The 13,992-nt window shown below is 36.0% G+C and overlaps 1 protein-coding gene across 4 annotated transcripts in view; it reads right to left on the reverse strand.

The window, feature by feature from the left end:
* The window catches only part of faf (ubiquitin carboxyl-terminal hydrolase-like faf), a 1,099,079-nt gene that overhangs the window by 979,838 nt on the left and 105,249 nt on the right, over positions 1 to 13,992 (reverse strand). For all 4 annotated transcript variants that reach the window (XM_090401226.1, XM_090401227.1, XM_090401224.1 and 1 more), the window contains one exon: positions 1,663 to 1,775. In XM_090401226.1, the coding sequence (XP_090257352.1) occupies positions 1,663 to 1,775 (113 nt within the window). The remainder of the gene's footprint in view (positions 1 to 1,662; positions 1,776 to 13,992) is intronic.

Consider the following 13,992-nt stretch of genomic DNA (forward strand, 5'->3'; position numbering starts at 1 on the left):
TAGGAAGTCAACTGAATAAATTCATATAGAATAAGAGAGAAATTAGTCGGAACACTAAATTAGCTGTATACAAGACAGTGTTCAAACCAGTTTTAACTTATGGATCTGAGAGTTGGGTTGGAAGTAAAACACTTGACCAAAGACTAGCGACTGCATATATGAGAGTCCTAAGAGGGATTAGAGGCGTGAATAGATGGCATCAATGGCAATATCATATTAAAAACGAGAATATTAGAAAAGAACTTGACATTGTCATCATCCAGGAGTGTGTTAGCATAGCTAATCTCAGGTGGTATGGTCACTTAAACAGAATGGGTGGGGAAAGATTAGCAAAACAAGTGTTCTCTGCCAGGTTGGCAGGAAAACGACCCAGAGGAAGACCAAGATATATGTAGATGATACAGTACAATGTGCCTTAGACGATAGAAATATAAGATCTGATAATGATAATATTGGAGTCTTGACAAGTAATACACTGATTTGGAGGAAAATTGTAGATAGGAGGTTAGTAATGATGTAAATTTTTCATGTAGTACTATCATATCCGGTACACCACTTGTGGGTACATGTCAGGAATTTGATGTTGATGATGATAAAGTTGATTAAAAAAAGCCTTGCTGATGACATTACTGTTGATATGTCACTCACTTGCAATGCTCAGCTTGATTCTGAATACAAAAAAATTTTGAAATAAGTCATCATCCTCAAGTTCAAAGCAGAATAAAATCAAAGTCAAAGATTTCTCAGATATAAACTGTTCTAGCCAAATTGTCTATTTTGTGAGATGAAAAATGCAACTTTCCAAGAGAAAAAATAACCTATCACCTTCACATGAGTCTGGCTAACTCATCTTCACTTGAAAATTAGTCTCATCTAGGATGCGAAGAACCTGATAATGGTTCTTTGCATCCTAGACAAGATTCTAACTTAGGTGTTTCCAACCAAAAGGCACAGTTGATACCAAGTGTGCTATGAGAGCTCTTGTAATTACTTTTACAAGTTATAAAAATAGCTTGCATTACTATTATATAAGGATAATCAGGAGTAGATTTCAGCAGAGGAGCCAGAAAAAGCAATTAGTAACCTGAAATGGAAAGGGAGCTAGAGTAGATATCTGACTCAAAATGCTCAAATACAGGACATAAGTTATGGTATGCTACCTAATTCAGAAAATTCAGTCAAAATGACTGTTGCAAAGTGTGATAAACTTTGCAAAACAATGTTTACAAAAATTAACTAAAGAATTAATTTAATAAATTTATTTAGCATGAAAATTATAGAGAAATCTCCCTATTCATTATTCCAGTTAAGATCAATGACAAATAGGCTTGCCATTGATCAGTAGTATGAACAATGCAAAACAAAACAATGAACCAACATAATTTGATATTAACTAATCTGGTAAACTAAAAAAAAAAAAAAGTCTTCTTCTTGGTTAGACATTTAGGAATTTTGTTTCTTTGTGTTTAGTAAGAAATGAATTACATACACCTTCCATATTTCTGCCCATAAAAAAAAATGTCCAACATCAAATAAAAATCATGCCAGTATATCTGTCGAGAGGAAACAGCCAAAAGAAAATATGTCCGTATCAGAAATGAATATTTTTTTAACACATAATTAATTCAGTAGCAACGCAAAACATTATAACCTGATACATACATGAATTTCAAATTTCCATCCACTCACTGCTTCATCTGTAAGAATTTTTGTAAAAGATATGGTTAGTCCTTCACGATAAAATCGCTGACATGCTTCACTCCTTGAGTCTAACCCTGCAACATTTAAAAAGAAAGGAAATCAATTTTATATATCAATATTTAATTTTTAACATAATAAGAAAAAGTGGAAATCATGTTCAGTAAGAAACCAGCCTTCTAGCAGGATGTGGTATTCATCAAAGAATCTTGTATAAATTCCATTTAAAGACTATATAAATCCCTAATCTGGCCAACTATAGAATTCTGCTAACACTTGGAGTGGTACATACAAATTCTCTCTAAGATTGCTGGATGCTATTCAGAAGAGTGCAATCCAATTGACTGATGATCCCTCTCTCACAGATCTGCTCCAATCTCTCTCTCACACACACACACAGAAATTTACCTGTTCTATAAATAATTTCATGGACAATGCTCTGTCCATGAAATTATCAACAGAAATTTACAGTCCATCTCCAAACTTGTTAAACCAGATTTTTTGACCCTGTAATTCCTTCTACTACTCTGATCTTTGGGACAATCTTCTCCAAAGACTACTACCCTCAATTTTGTAAAAAAAAAAAAAAAAAAAAAGATGTTGACAGACCCCCCCCCTCCTTTCTTCTTATCCTCTTGCTCACACATAGCACTCAAGTGTTATATGTCTTGTGACTTGTGAGTGAGTCAGATATGTAATATATAAAAACAGCTATGGTGATATAAGAGCTTCACAGAAGATGTACAGAAATGTGAAGAAAAGAGTTCGGACCTGCCTGGGACAGACAAAGTTTTCAAGTGAGAGCTGGCTTGCATCAAGGGCCAGCATTAAGTCCGTTCCTGTTTAATATTGTGATGGAGGTGGTGAGAGATGACGCGCCTTGGACAACATTGTATGCGGATGACATCTTGCTGTGTGCAGAATCAAGAGAAGTGGCAGCTAAACTGGAAAGATGAGGAAAAGTACTGGAAGAGAGAAGTATGAGAATGAGCAGAAGTAAGACAGAGTATATGTGTTGCAAAGTGGATGGTAGCCAGGAGACAGATCTAGAGCTGGAAGGAAATGTCATCAGGAAGGTTAGGGACTTTAGATACTTAGGTTCAACAGTGAAGAGGATGAAGAAGCTGAGAAGGAAGTGGGATGCAGGATACAAGCAGGATGGAGGAACTGGAGAGAGAGATGGCTGGAGTGCTATGTGATAAGAGGGTGCCGATCAATCTAAAAGGCAAAAGCTATAGGACAGTAGTGAGACCGGCTATAGCCCTGAGGAAAAATAACTTCAGCAGGATGGAAGTAACAGAGATGAGAATGCTTAGGTGGATGTGCAGAGTGGCCAGAAAGAATCATCTGAGAAATGACTATGTGAGGGGGAATAGTGAAAGTTACAAACTTAGGAGCAAAGATACAGGAGGCAAGGTTGAGATGGTTTGGTAGTAATGTGGTGAGAAGAAAGATCACGAAGATGGATGTGCAGGGGAGGAGGAGGAAGCGAGGGCAACCAAAGAAGAGAAGGAGGGAGCTGATCAAGGAAGACTTCAGGATGAAGAACTTGGATGTGGTTACAGCCCAAGACAGGAGGATGTGGAGGAGACTCATCACAAACAGCGACCCTACTTAAGTGGGACAAGCTGCAGAAGAAGAAGATAGGAGCTGCACTACATAATTCAGAAGGTGTAGTCAGAAGGTCAAATTCCAGATGATTACAATAGAACCTCTCACAGTACTCATCTACAAAAAGGGGAAATAATGTGAGAATTGCCGAGGAATTGTCCTGAATGTTTCAGGTGACATACTTAAGAGGTTAAGAAAAATTATTACTATTATTATTACCTGAAGATCCCTTGGGGATATATATCAGGAAATTGATGATTATTACAGGGGCACCTCCATGGAGTCTGTCCCTGTAATACATTGCAATACACCCAATCTATCCACTTAATCTATCATACCTCTCCTTGAACCCATCAACAGACAAAACACTCGCAACTGATTCTGGCAACCCATTCCACATTCACAACTATCTGAGCAAAAAATCTAGTCCTCACATCCCTACTAACCACACCTTTATTCAACTTCCAGGGATGGCTCCTTGTTCTGGCCCCTCTAGCCAAGTGCTGAAACATTTCCCCTGCAGCTATCCTAAAAAACTTTAACATGTTCATTGCCAAGCTGAAAATTGGAATTTCGTGTGGTGGCCAAATTTTTTTTACTTGATAGCGACGTCCACGCGTGATCGGCCGTTTGGTGAGAATTCGCATTACGTGATATCGCGTGATTGGCAATGAACATGTTAAGCAACTTAAATGTTTCTATCATATTCCTTCTTTTTCTCTTATCAACCAACATCTGCATTGATACACCCTCAATCTATCCTCGCAGGAAACATTCCACAGGCCACTCACCCTCTTCATCACTCGTCTGTGAATTCTCTCCACCTCCTCCTCATCCCCCAAGAAACCCAGAAGACCAGACTTGAGCATAGTCCAGATGTGGGCGTTTCAAGGCCTTATAAAGAGGAATAACAACTTCTCTACTTGTTAATGTAGTCTTCAATAGCGAAGTAATCTTATGGGCTACCTTAGCAATCTTAGCAATGTCCTCTAAACTTTAACTCTTTGTCTATCACCACCCCTAAATCTCTAGCTTCATCTATTTCCTGGAGCGCAGTGCCATCAATGTGATACAAAGTTTGTAATCTATTTATTCCAAAATGGTTAACTTTACATTTATCCATATTAAACTGACACCCAATATCTTTTGCCCATACTAACAGCCTATTTAAATTATAATGCACGTTCATCACATCGCCTTGATTAACTATTATTCTACCTAATTTTGCATCATCAGCAAACAATTGAATATTTCGTTTCGGGTTATTTCTTATATTATTTATGTAAAAATTAAACAGCAATGGTCATAGCACTGAACTTACCACATAGCATTAATCACATGGTTTCACCTCAATTCTGTCCTTCCATGTATCACTTCTTGATATCTGTCTAGTAGCCACCCACTTATCCACTTAACCAGTGTCATATCTATCTCCATTTATTCTAATTTGTGTAACAGTTCCATGTGGTATTCTGTCAAATGCCTTTGCAAAATCCAGCAAAATCATCATATAGCCATTTCCTTTATCCAACTCAACTGTAACTCTATTATAAAAAGTTAGTAAATTACTAAAGCATGACCCTTCACAAAGCCATGCTGATCCTTAATACAGTATCATATTTTTATCTACCCATTCTTGAATTCTGAGATACTGACTGGTCTATAATTTGCTACTGCAGTCTTAGAACCTTCCTTGTGTAAGGAAATTATTTTGCTCTCTTTCCACTCCCTTGGAACTCTACCAGAGCTGAGACTTAAAGAGCCTAGTCAGAGGCAGTGACACTTCCCTTGCACATTCTCACAAAACCTTAGCTGATATCCCATCTAATCCCACAGCTGTATTTATATTGAGATTCTGCAATATCCTAAGAACTTCCAATTCATCCACCTATGTTCCCACAATTAGTGTCTGTCATATATGTTAAAACAGTAACTTCACTAGGATGATATTACCCGTGCAAAGTGTTCACTTAGCAACTCAACTATTTTATCCACTTCAGTCTCCTCATGACCATCATCACTCATTAACATTAATCTTCCATAGTCATTCTTCCTCTTACTTGCCACATAACAAAAGAACTCTTTGGAATTTCCATTGGCCTGCTTTGGCAAGATTCTTCTTTTAATCTGATTTTGCCTTCCTTGTCATGCTGGTCACCTTTCTTGCCTGAGCCTTGTATACTGTTCATGAATTTGCTGGTCACCTTTCTCTTTATATACGCCCTGCACAACATTTCCTTCTGTAGCTTGTGCTTAATGATATTACTCATCCATCTAATTCCTACCTGATTAACCCTCCTTACCCTAGGTATACAATTTAATACTACTTCCTCTAGATGACCTGTAACTATATTCCATGCACTACTATCATCCTTATCCTGCAGTGTTTTATGCCATGGCACAGATTTAAGTTTCTTCCTAAGCTTGTCATTATCACCTGCCTTGTAGTTCTACATATACCCCTTCTTGATAAAACATTGTAAAACATGAGGATTATTTTACAATCTCCCAAGACTGCATAGTCAATTTCACCACTCGGAGACAATGTGGTCACCTCGGTTATGGATAGCTCTTCTGATCCTATGACCAGGTCCAATACCCTCCCATCCCTAGTCACCTCCATCACATGCGTATCATCCAGTCTATACCTGCATAGTTGAAGTCCTCCATAATAATCACTCAACCTGTACTCGTACTAATTTGGCAATGCATGTCTTCCAGGTCTGTGGAACTCCCTGGCCTATAGTAACAATTGTATATTTTGTCTTACTGACTTTAATCTCACACCAGATTGTTTCAAATGAACAGTCACCCTTCCACCTGTCTCCTATTCTTAAGTAATTATAAAAGAGAAGCATGAAAAACATCAAAATGAATTCAAGCCAAATAAAGGTTGTGTGAATAAGAATAAGTTCACTTTAAGACAATTGAGAAATCATGTGTAAATAACAAAGATCTGTGAGTCAGTTAAGTTAAAATCAGCAATAAAAAGGCATATCTATAATAGACAGGAGCCTGGAAATAACAAATTCCTTTCAAATGGAGAATAAACTATAGAATAAATAAAATAGTGAAGCAAAGATGACAAATTAAATATGGAAACAGACAACATAATATGCAAAGCCAGTACAGTGTAGATTCACTTTCATAAATTTATATGAAATATCAGCAATTAGTGAAAACACTGAACTAGCCATATACAAGACAGTGGTCAAACCAATAGTTTACATTAGTATTTTATTAAGTTTTGGTTTAGTAACCACGTATAACTGGAACTTGCAATGTGCATGATAAGAAATTGATATTTATGTTAAAATGAAATGTAAAATATGCGAGATTTATTGTACTTATTAGACTCTGATAGAGTAATAATTTCGATGTTTATTATAATTCACAATTGTTAAGTGTACCGTGATATGTGTTCACTGTAAAGACATTATCTTTTTGATAACGACCATAACATGCCAGCCATTACTAACTTCTCATTCACTGCTTAGTTGAACAAGTATGCATGCTCACCAAGCAGGTTGATGGATAATTGACAGCTGACAAAGAGAGAGTTTGGTACAAATGAGAGAAACAAGAAGAGAGAGAGAGAGAATGGAAGTCTAAGAACGCAGATCAGAGAATTTTATTTTAGGAACTTCTCAAAAACTTGACATCATCATCATGCCTATCAAGGATTTAGGCCTAGAGTGGCCTGTTCCAGCATAGAAGTTATCATTGAATCGCTTATCCCTGCAGAGGTCACGGTGGATCTGATGGATACAAACAAATTGTTTAATATAAATATTCTTACACATATCCAGTGCATAGCTTGGAGGTCATGACTAGCTGTGCATGCATATATTACGAGTCATATTCCACACTGTTTATACCATCAATTTGGTTTAACACATGTTATGTAAAGGTGTGTGATATTTGATAGTAAATTATATCTGAGAGATACCACGAACTCCGATGTCAGTATAGTATTGGTTTAGTTAATGTTTTTTTTTTTTATTTACTGTTGAAAATAGCTGGAAAAATATATCAATTGGATAATCCATTAGATGTTGAACAGATTCAGCGAATGTTACTGGAGTCTGATGATGAGAATGATAGAGTCAAATGCGAAGATGAAAGTGATTTAGAAGATGATAATTATGTGAAGTTCGTTCCGAAGATTTGGATACCGAACAAGATATTCCTAGTGAAGAAAGGAAGGATGAATTAGACACGAATGAAGAGTATTTTCTTGGAAAGGATAAAGAATCAAAATGGAGGAAAAATCCAATAAGAAGACAAATTAGAAGACAGCCACAGAATATTTTATGTCAACTTCCATTAGTTCAGCCAAAGGCAAAAAGTGCCAAGATATAACTTGAAACTGCTTTATCACAGATGATATTTTAGATCTAATCTTATTATATACAAATAAATACATTGATTCTATTTCAAACCGGTATTCAAGAGAAAGAGATGCTAAATGAATAGACAAAAACAGAACTGAAAGCATTTTTAGGCCTCTTATATCTAGATGGTTTACATCGCAACAATTGGCTAAATTTTTATTCTTTATATTTCTTTGTTCAATAATTTCTAGATTGGAACTGAAAATAAATAAACCATCATTGCATTATATTTGAATTTTTTATTTTATTTTAAGTCTTATCACATTTCAGCACATACTAGTGATGAATATATCTCTCAGATACATGCAACCTAAGCTGCAATTTTTTTCGACAGTGAACTCCACAAGGTAAAGAGGATGTCCTGGTTTTCGTTTTCCTAATAAAAACTTGTCAGGTGGAACAAATTAATAGAGGATTCTGAAAAGGGAATCTTAACAAGGTGAATCCTTAGATTGGAAAAGTGAGACTGTCAAACAAGCAAATGGTAAATAAAAGGAGATATTAAATAAACATTCTATTTCAATGTTCGAAGAAATGCCAAATGGAAAGTTTCATGTTCTGTCTCAAGGACATCAATGATATTAATTATTTTATCAGAACTAGTGATATAATTAAAGAAATCTGAAACTGTAAAGTGGCTTTAATGAAGAGCTCTACTCTGATACACTTTTGTTTATAAAGTAGTAAAAGAAACTGTTTTAACTCCTCTGGTAAAGAATTTATAATTTGGGCCTCTTGCAATAAAATTGCTTGAGGTAAGAATATTTATACTCAGTGAAGCAGTGAGGATGAGTGGAACAATATATGCTAAATAAGGAAAGTCTCACACAGTTTCATGGAAGTTAATAAGTCTTATATTTTGAGAAAAGGCATAATGAAGAACTGACTCTAACGAACATTTATTGTTTATAGGAATTTGTTGTGAAAAACAAAATATTCAGTCTGGAAGACTGATTAAATACATATGAAATAAACCAATTAATAGAATGAGTCAGTGAGTGAATGACTATCCTTTAAAGATAAGGATATCTCAAAGTGTACATTATATTTAGAAAGCCTTGGATACAGATAGTTTTATAGTTTTTATAGATGTTAATAAAACTTGAAAAGTATATCAACTCCTGGTATCTGAGACAAATCTGGCAAAAACTGTCTCATCTACATTCCACCTGCTCAATTCTGAAGCTAGCCATACTAAATCTTAATTTCCATAATAAAGTCATAAACCATGAAGTTTACCCAAAATATCTGGGAGTCACCCTAGACAAAACTCTCACCTACAAAAAAAAGCATATACAACAACTGGAAAACGCTGACTGAATCTGTCGTTTCCTTAACACCATTTTAAAGTGATTAATGACATTGTCATTGAAGATATTGGTGGCTCTAGAAACAATACCTTGATTTTGGATGCCACTTGTTAACCAATTCATGCAATTTGCCCCAGTGCTGCAAGATTTTTTTATGTTACTTGTTGGAATTGCTCCCTTTTTTGTTCTGTCTTCTTCATCCTCTGAAGACATTTGCATTTCCTCCTCATTCCTTTCTTTTTCCTGCTCTCTTCTTAACTCCTGTAGCTCTTCAGTGGTCAGCTCAACGTTGTGCTACTTTACGTCTGCTTCATCAACTTCCAAATGCATGTTCTTGCCCAGGGAGACAACTGTATCTACAATGTCAGTTTCACTTTCAGGTCCTTTCAATGCAGCTCCTTGGACACAGTCATGCCATAACTTTTTCCAGGTTGATTTTAGAGTTCTCACGGAAACATCTTCCCATTCCTGACTAATAGGACACAAACAATGAAGAATATTGAAGTGATTCATCATCTCTAAACAGACTGGAACTGGCTGGGGATGCAGAACCTCCACACTTAGGGTGTCTGCCTTGGTCGTCTCAACAGCAGAGTATTGGTCTGGAGAAGTACTCATGCCAAGTTCATAGATATAAAACAGAATCAAATCCTTCGTATTATCTCAGGTACTCTGAAATCAACTCTTCTACCATGGCTTCTTGTCCTAACAAATATCACCCCCACCAGATTTTAGAAGACAGACTGTAACTTTGAAAAAATATAAATAACTTAAATCTGATCCTCTATTACCAATCTCAAACATACTAAACAGCCCACCACAAACCCAACTGAGATCATATCCCTCTTGTCCATCCCAGGATGGGTTGAGTCCCTTCCTAATGAGCGGTTACTGGCGTATTAATGCAGCTGGTTTGCCACTCCTTTGCTGCATCCCCTAAGGGCGATATTCATAACTGTAATCCGCTTGTGTTCACAGGGCCGGTTTGCCCATTTGCGGGATGAAAAACCCCAGATAAACTGGGGGGAGGGGGGACCTTGCTGTCCACGCCCAAGACCGGGTAACTTGGCTATGGCTGAGGAAGATCCTTGAGCTCCTCACATCTCTGACGGGAATCGAACCTAGAACACTCCTTCCCCAGGCATATGGTTGCAAAGCGCATAGCCACTAGGCTAACCACACGTATCCCTTTGGGTCTGAGGGACAGTTATTAGAAATTCACAATTTTACTCCTGAGGATGAATGGAGGAATTGTTCGAAGAATTCTAACATTACCAATTGATCACTTATTGATGATCCCTGTTCTGAGCTTCCTGGATTTAATCTGACACAAACAATTGTCCTCCCTAAACAGGATCAGGACGGGTGGCCATGGAAGATGTAAATACACCAATCCCCTCAATTAATGTGCCAAATGCATTCTTAAAAAAACAGGCACATTAATCGAAAATGCACTAATCAAATATAACCTATGGGAAAAGGTATCATTCATAACACAAATTTCTTTTTCGATCCTTAATTTTTTTTTTTATAAAAGAATTAGAGTATATCTCAGGGACTAGTTAAAGGAAAACCATGAAGCTGAAAAACAATAAAACATATTCAGAATATAAATTTATTATTCTACTTCTTAACAAAGAATTGAACTAACGTAGTTCGGCAGGTTCTGTTTTCTTTTTTTTTCATACAATTGATGGTATGACCCTAATGCCTCTTCTGCTACTTCTGCAAATTTTACTGCTTCTCTCTACATTAAGGTCAGCCTCTAAGCATTGCTGCTTAAAAACTTCGATTGTACAAAAAAATGTTTCAAAGTGTTTCTATGGAATCTCTTTCAGCTTGTCAGTGATTAAATTTTTTTCATACTCTTCAGGATCCTCCTGCTGCTGTGCATCTAAATTTAGTGGGTGGGAATCACTCAATTTCTCAGAATGATATTTAATAAGCCTCTAAAATCATTTGCACAATGGAAGAATGCTTCCAAATGCTTCACATATTACTAGCAGTAATTTCATTCGACTTTGTGACTTTATAGCCCGGCTGAGATTTCTCTGATTTGGCCATAAATGTCATGGAAGGCATTCGCTTCTAAAAAAGGCTGGTTTCATCGACATTAAATATTTGTTGCTCACAACAGCCTCCTTCTTCTACAATTTTCTTCAAAATCTCTGGATAATTTGTGGCCACCTCCTTATCTACACTTGCAGCTTCGCCTGTGATTAGAACATTATGTAGGCTATTTCTCTTTCTGAAACACTCCAACTATCCAGCACTAGCATGGAATTCTTCTTTTCCATCACTGATAGCCCTTTCCTTCAAGGTTGCAAAGAGACTTAATGTTTGTTTTAATAAGGTCAGTGCTTAGTGGGATCCATTTTTGGTTACATTCTTTGATCCATATAGAAAGAAGTCTCTCTAATTCAATCATTATAATAGTTTCGTTTCGAGTGCATGCATGATGAACTTGAAGCAGCCTTACCATTCTCTTTGTATTCAGCAGCTTTGCTTAAAATTGCTCTTATAGTTGATTCACCCATTTTTGTGTTCTTGTCCTATCTTTGCTCCAGACTTGCCTTGTTCATTTTTCTTTATTATTTCAAGTTCTTCTTCTTCCAGTAAGATTACTTTTCAAATGATTTTAACATTTCTACTTTTTTGCTCACTAATTCTTTTACTCATGATAAAAGGTTGGGAAAATACTTTAAAATAAAATAAATTTAGTTTAATCCTTTATCCAAGTATGAGCAAACAAAGTTTGCACCTGAAAGTATCTTCAGGACTGGGGTAAGGTGGTACAACACCGGACAACTCATTGCAAAGGTGGAACAAGCTAACATCACTCCTATCTCAGTATCTCCCATAATGCAAAACACATCTCCTTGTGGATATGTATAATGTTATGCATTAAGGAAAGGGCCACTACACAGACTAGTTTTGACCTTTATTGAGCTCTCTTCAGTGGGAACCAGGCCCAAGTGGAGATACCAGGCAGAAGCATTAGCAAGGTCATCTCTACCTATAGGAGTTGCCAAACGGTGTGCCACCTTTTTATTAAATTACCATGGATTTAGAGAAAGATGTTGAAAGTTTATTTTTCACTTGGTTAGGCTATAATAAATTCAGTTTAATCCTTTATCCAAGTGTGAGCAAACAAAGTTTGCACCTGAAAGTATCTTCAGGACTGGGGTTAGGTGGGACAACTATAGGAGTTTGGCAACTCCTATAGTTGTCCCACCTAACTCCAGATAATGACCTTGCTAATGCTTCTGCCTGGATCTCCATTTGGTCCTGGCTCCCACTGAAGAGACCTCAATAAAGGTCGAAACTAGTCTGGGTTGTGGCCCTTCCCTTAATGCATAACATTATACATATCTGCAAGGAGATGTGTTTTGCATTATGGGAGATACTGAGATAGGAGTGATGTTAGCTTGTTCCACCTTTGCAATGAGTTGTCCGGTGTTGTACCACCTTACCCCAGTCCTGAAGATACTTTCAGGCGCAAACTTTGTTTGCTCACACTTGGATAAAGGATTAAACTAAATTTATTATAGTCTAACCAAATGAAAAATAAACTTTCAACTTTAAAATAAAAAAAAGCAAGGAAAACAATTGCAAAGGAGGCACGAGATATGATCATCAAAATGCTATGTAAGTAGCAGACAACATAAATTTTGCAGTAAATTTGGAAGAACATAGTATTCATGGAAATAGTGTAGTATGCCATTAAAAAATAACTTTGTAAAATGCTTTAAATCGGTAATTAAATTATTTCATTCTGGTGAGTGATTTTTTAAAATAGTTAGCCATAAAAAATGTATGGATAGAAAATTTTTAAAATTTGTAACATTTATTTTTAAGATATATATAGGCACACTAATCGAATTTGGGTATAGAAAAAAAAAATGATGCACTCATCAAAAATGCACTCATCGTACGTGCATTTAATTAAGGGATCGCTGCATCTACTTCATAAATGGAAAATTGTCAATCAGCCAAACTGTGAATACCCTGCTCTGCAAACCATGTTTCATATAGTGGAGTCCTGTTCAATTTCCCATGGGGGAATAGCAGAACTGCATCAGGCTACAGAGGGAGCAGTGCAATGGTTGTCCAATTTAAAACTTGATTTGTAATATATGTAAATAGCCTTATTTTGCTGTATTTGACCTTACAAATAAATAAATAGATGTTAATTTAATTACAATTACCATATATATAGTTTTATTTAGTTTCATGATATATATATATATATATATATATATATATATATTTCTATTTGGTCTCTTGTCAATCATTTCATAGATTCTAAAAATAATGAAGTTAAAAGTCATTGTACTAAGGACTGAACTCTTGTAAATTTACTTAACACTTGGTTTTAAAGGCAGTCTCTTTAAAGAGATAAACACATTGGCACAGTCTCTTTACAGAAAGATAACATAAATGGTGCAGCAGACAGGATTTTTAACAAAACAGGGGAAGCTGACATAATATTTAACAATTCCATCTTCTCTTTGGTTGTCTCTGCCCACTGTGTCCTCCAACTAAGTGGTGTCAGAGTATCTTTCTGGGTAGATCTGAACTATCCATTCTTTCAATATGCATATATTTTGGTCCAATATTGAGTCTATTTTTGTGCTTTTTCTTTTTTTTTTTTTTTGTCCCAGAGAGAACAGCCTGCTGCCCTTCATAGGAATTTTATTTCACCAATTTCTATTCTCTTTTCTTCTGCACTTTTTATGGTCCATAATCCACTTCCCTCAGTAGAGGAGGTATTCTTTTATGCTTTTGAACTTGGTTAGGTTTTAAAAATATTACTGTTCATTCCTGTTATCTTTATGAAGTTTGAAATTTTGGTATCAGTGTCAGCTTCTTTGGTATATCATATTTCTTAAGATATCTGAAGCAGTTCATATGGTCTAAAATTTCTTTTCAATTATAATTTTACATCTGACTGGAGATGATCCTTTAAAGACAATGAT

The sequence above is a fragment of the Typopeltis vanoorti genome, chromosome 12, assembly GCF_054136105.1.
Source record: "Typopeltis vanoorti isolate ZY-2024b chromosome 12, IOZ_Tvanoo_1.0, whole genome shotgun sequence".
Lineage (NCBI taxonomy): Eukaryota > Metazoa > Arthropoda > Arachnida > Uropygi > Thelyphonidae > Typopeltis > Typopeltis vanoorti.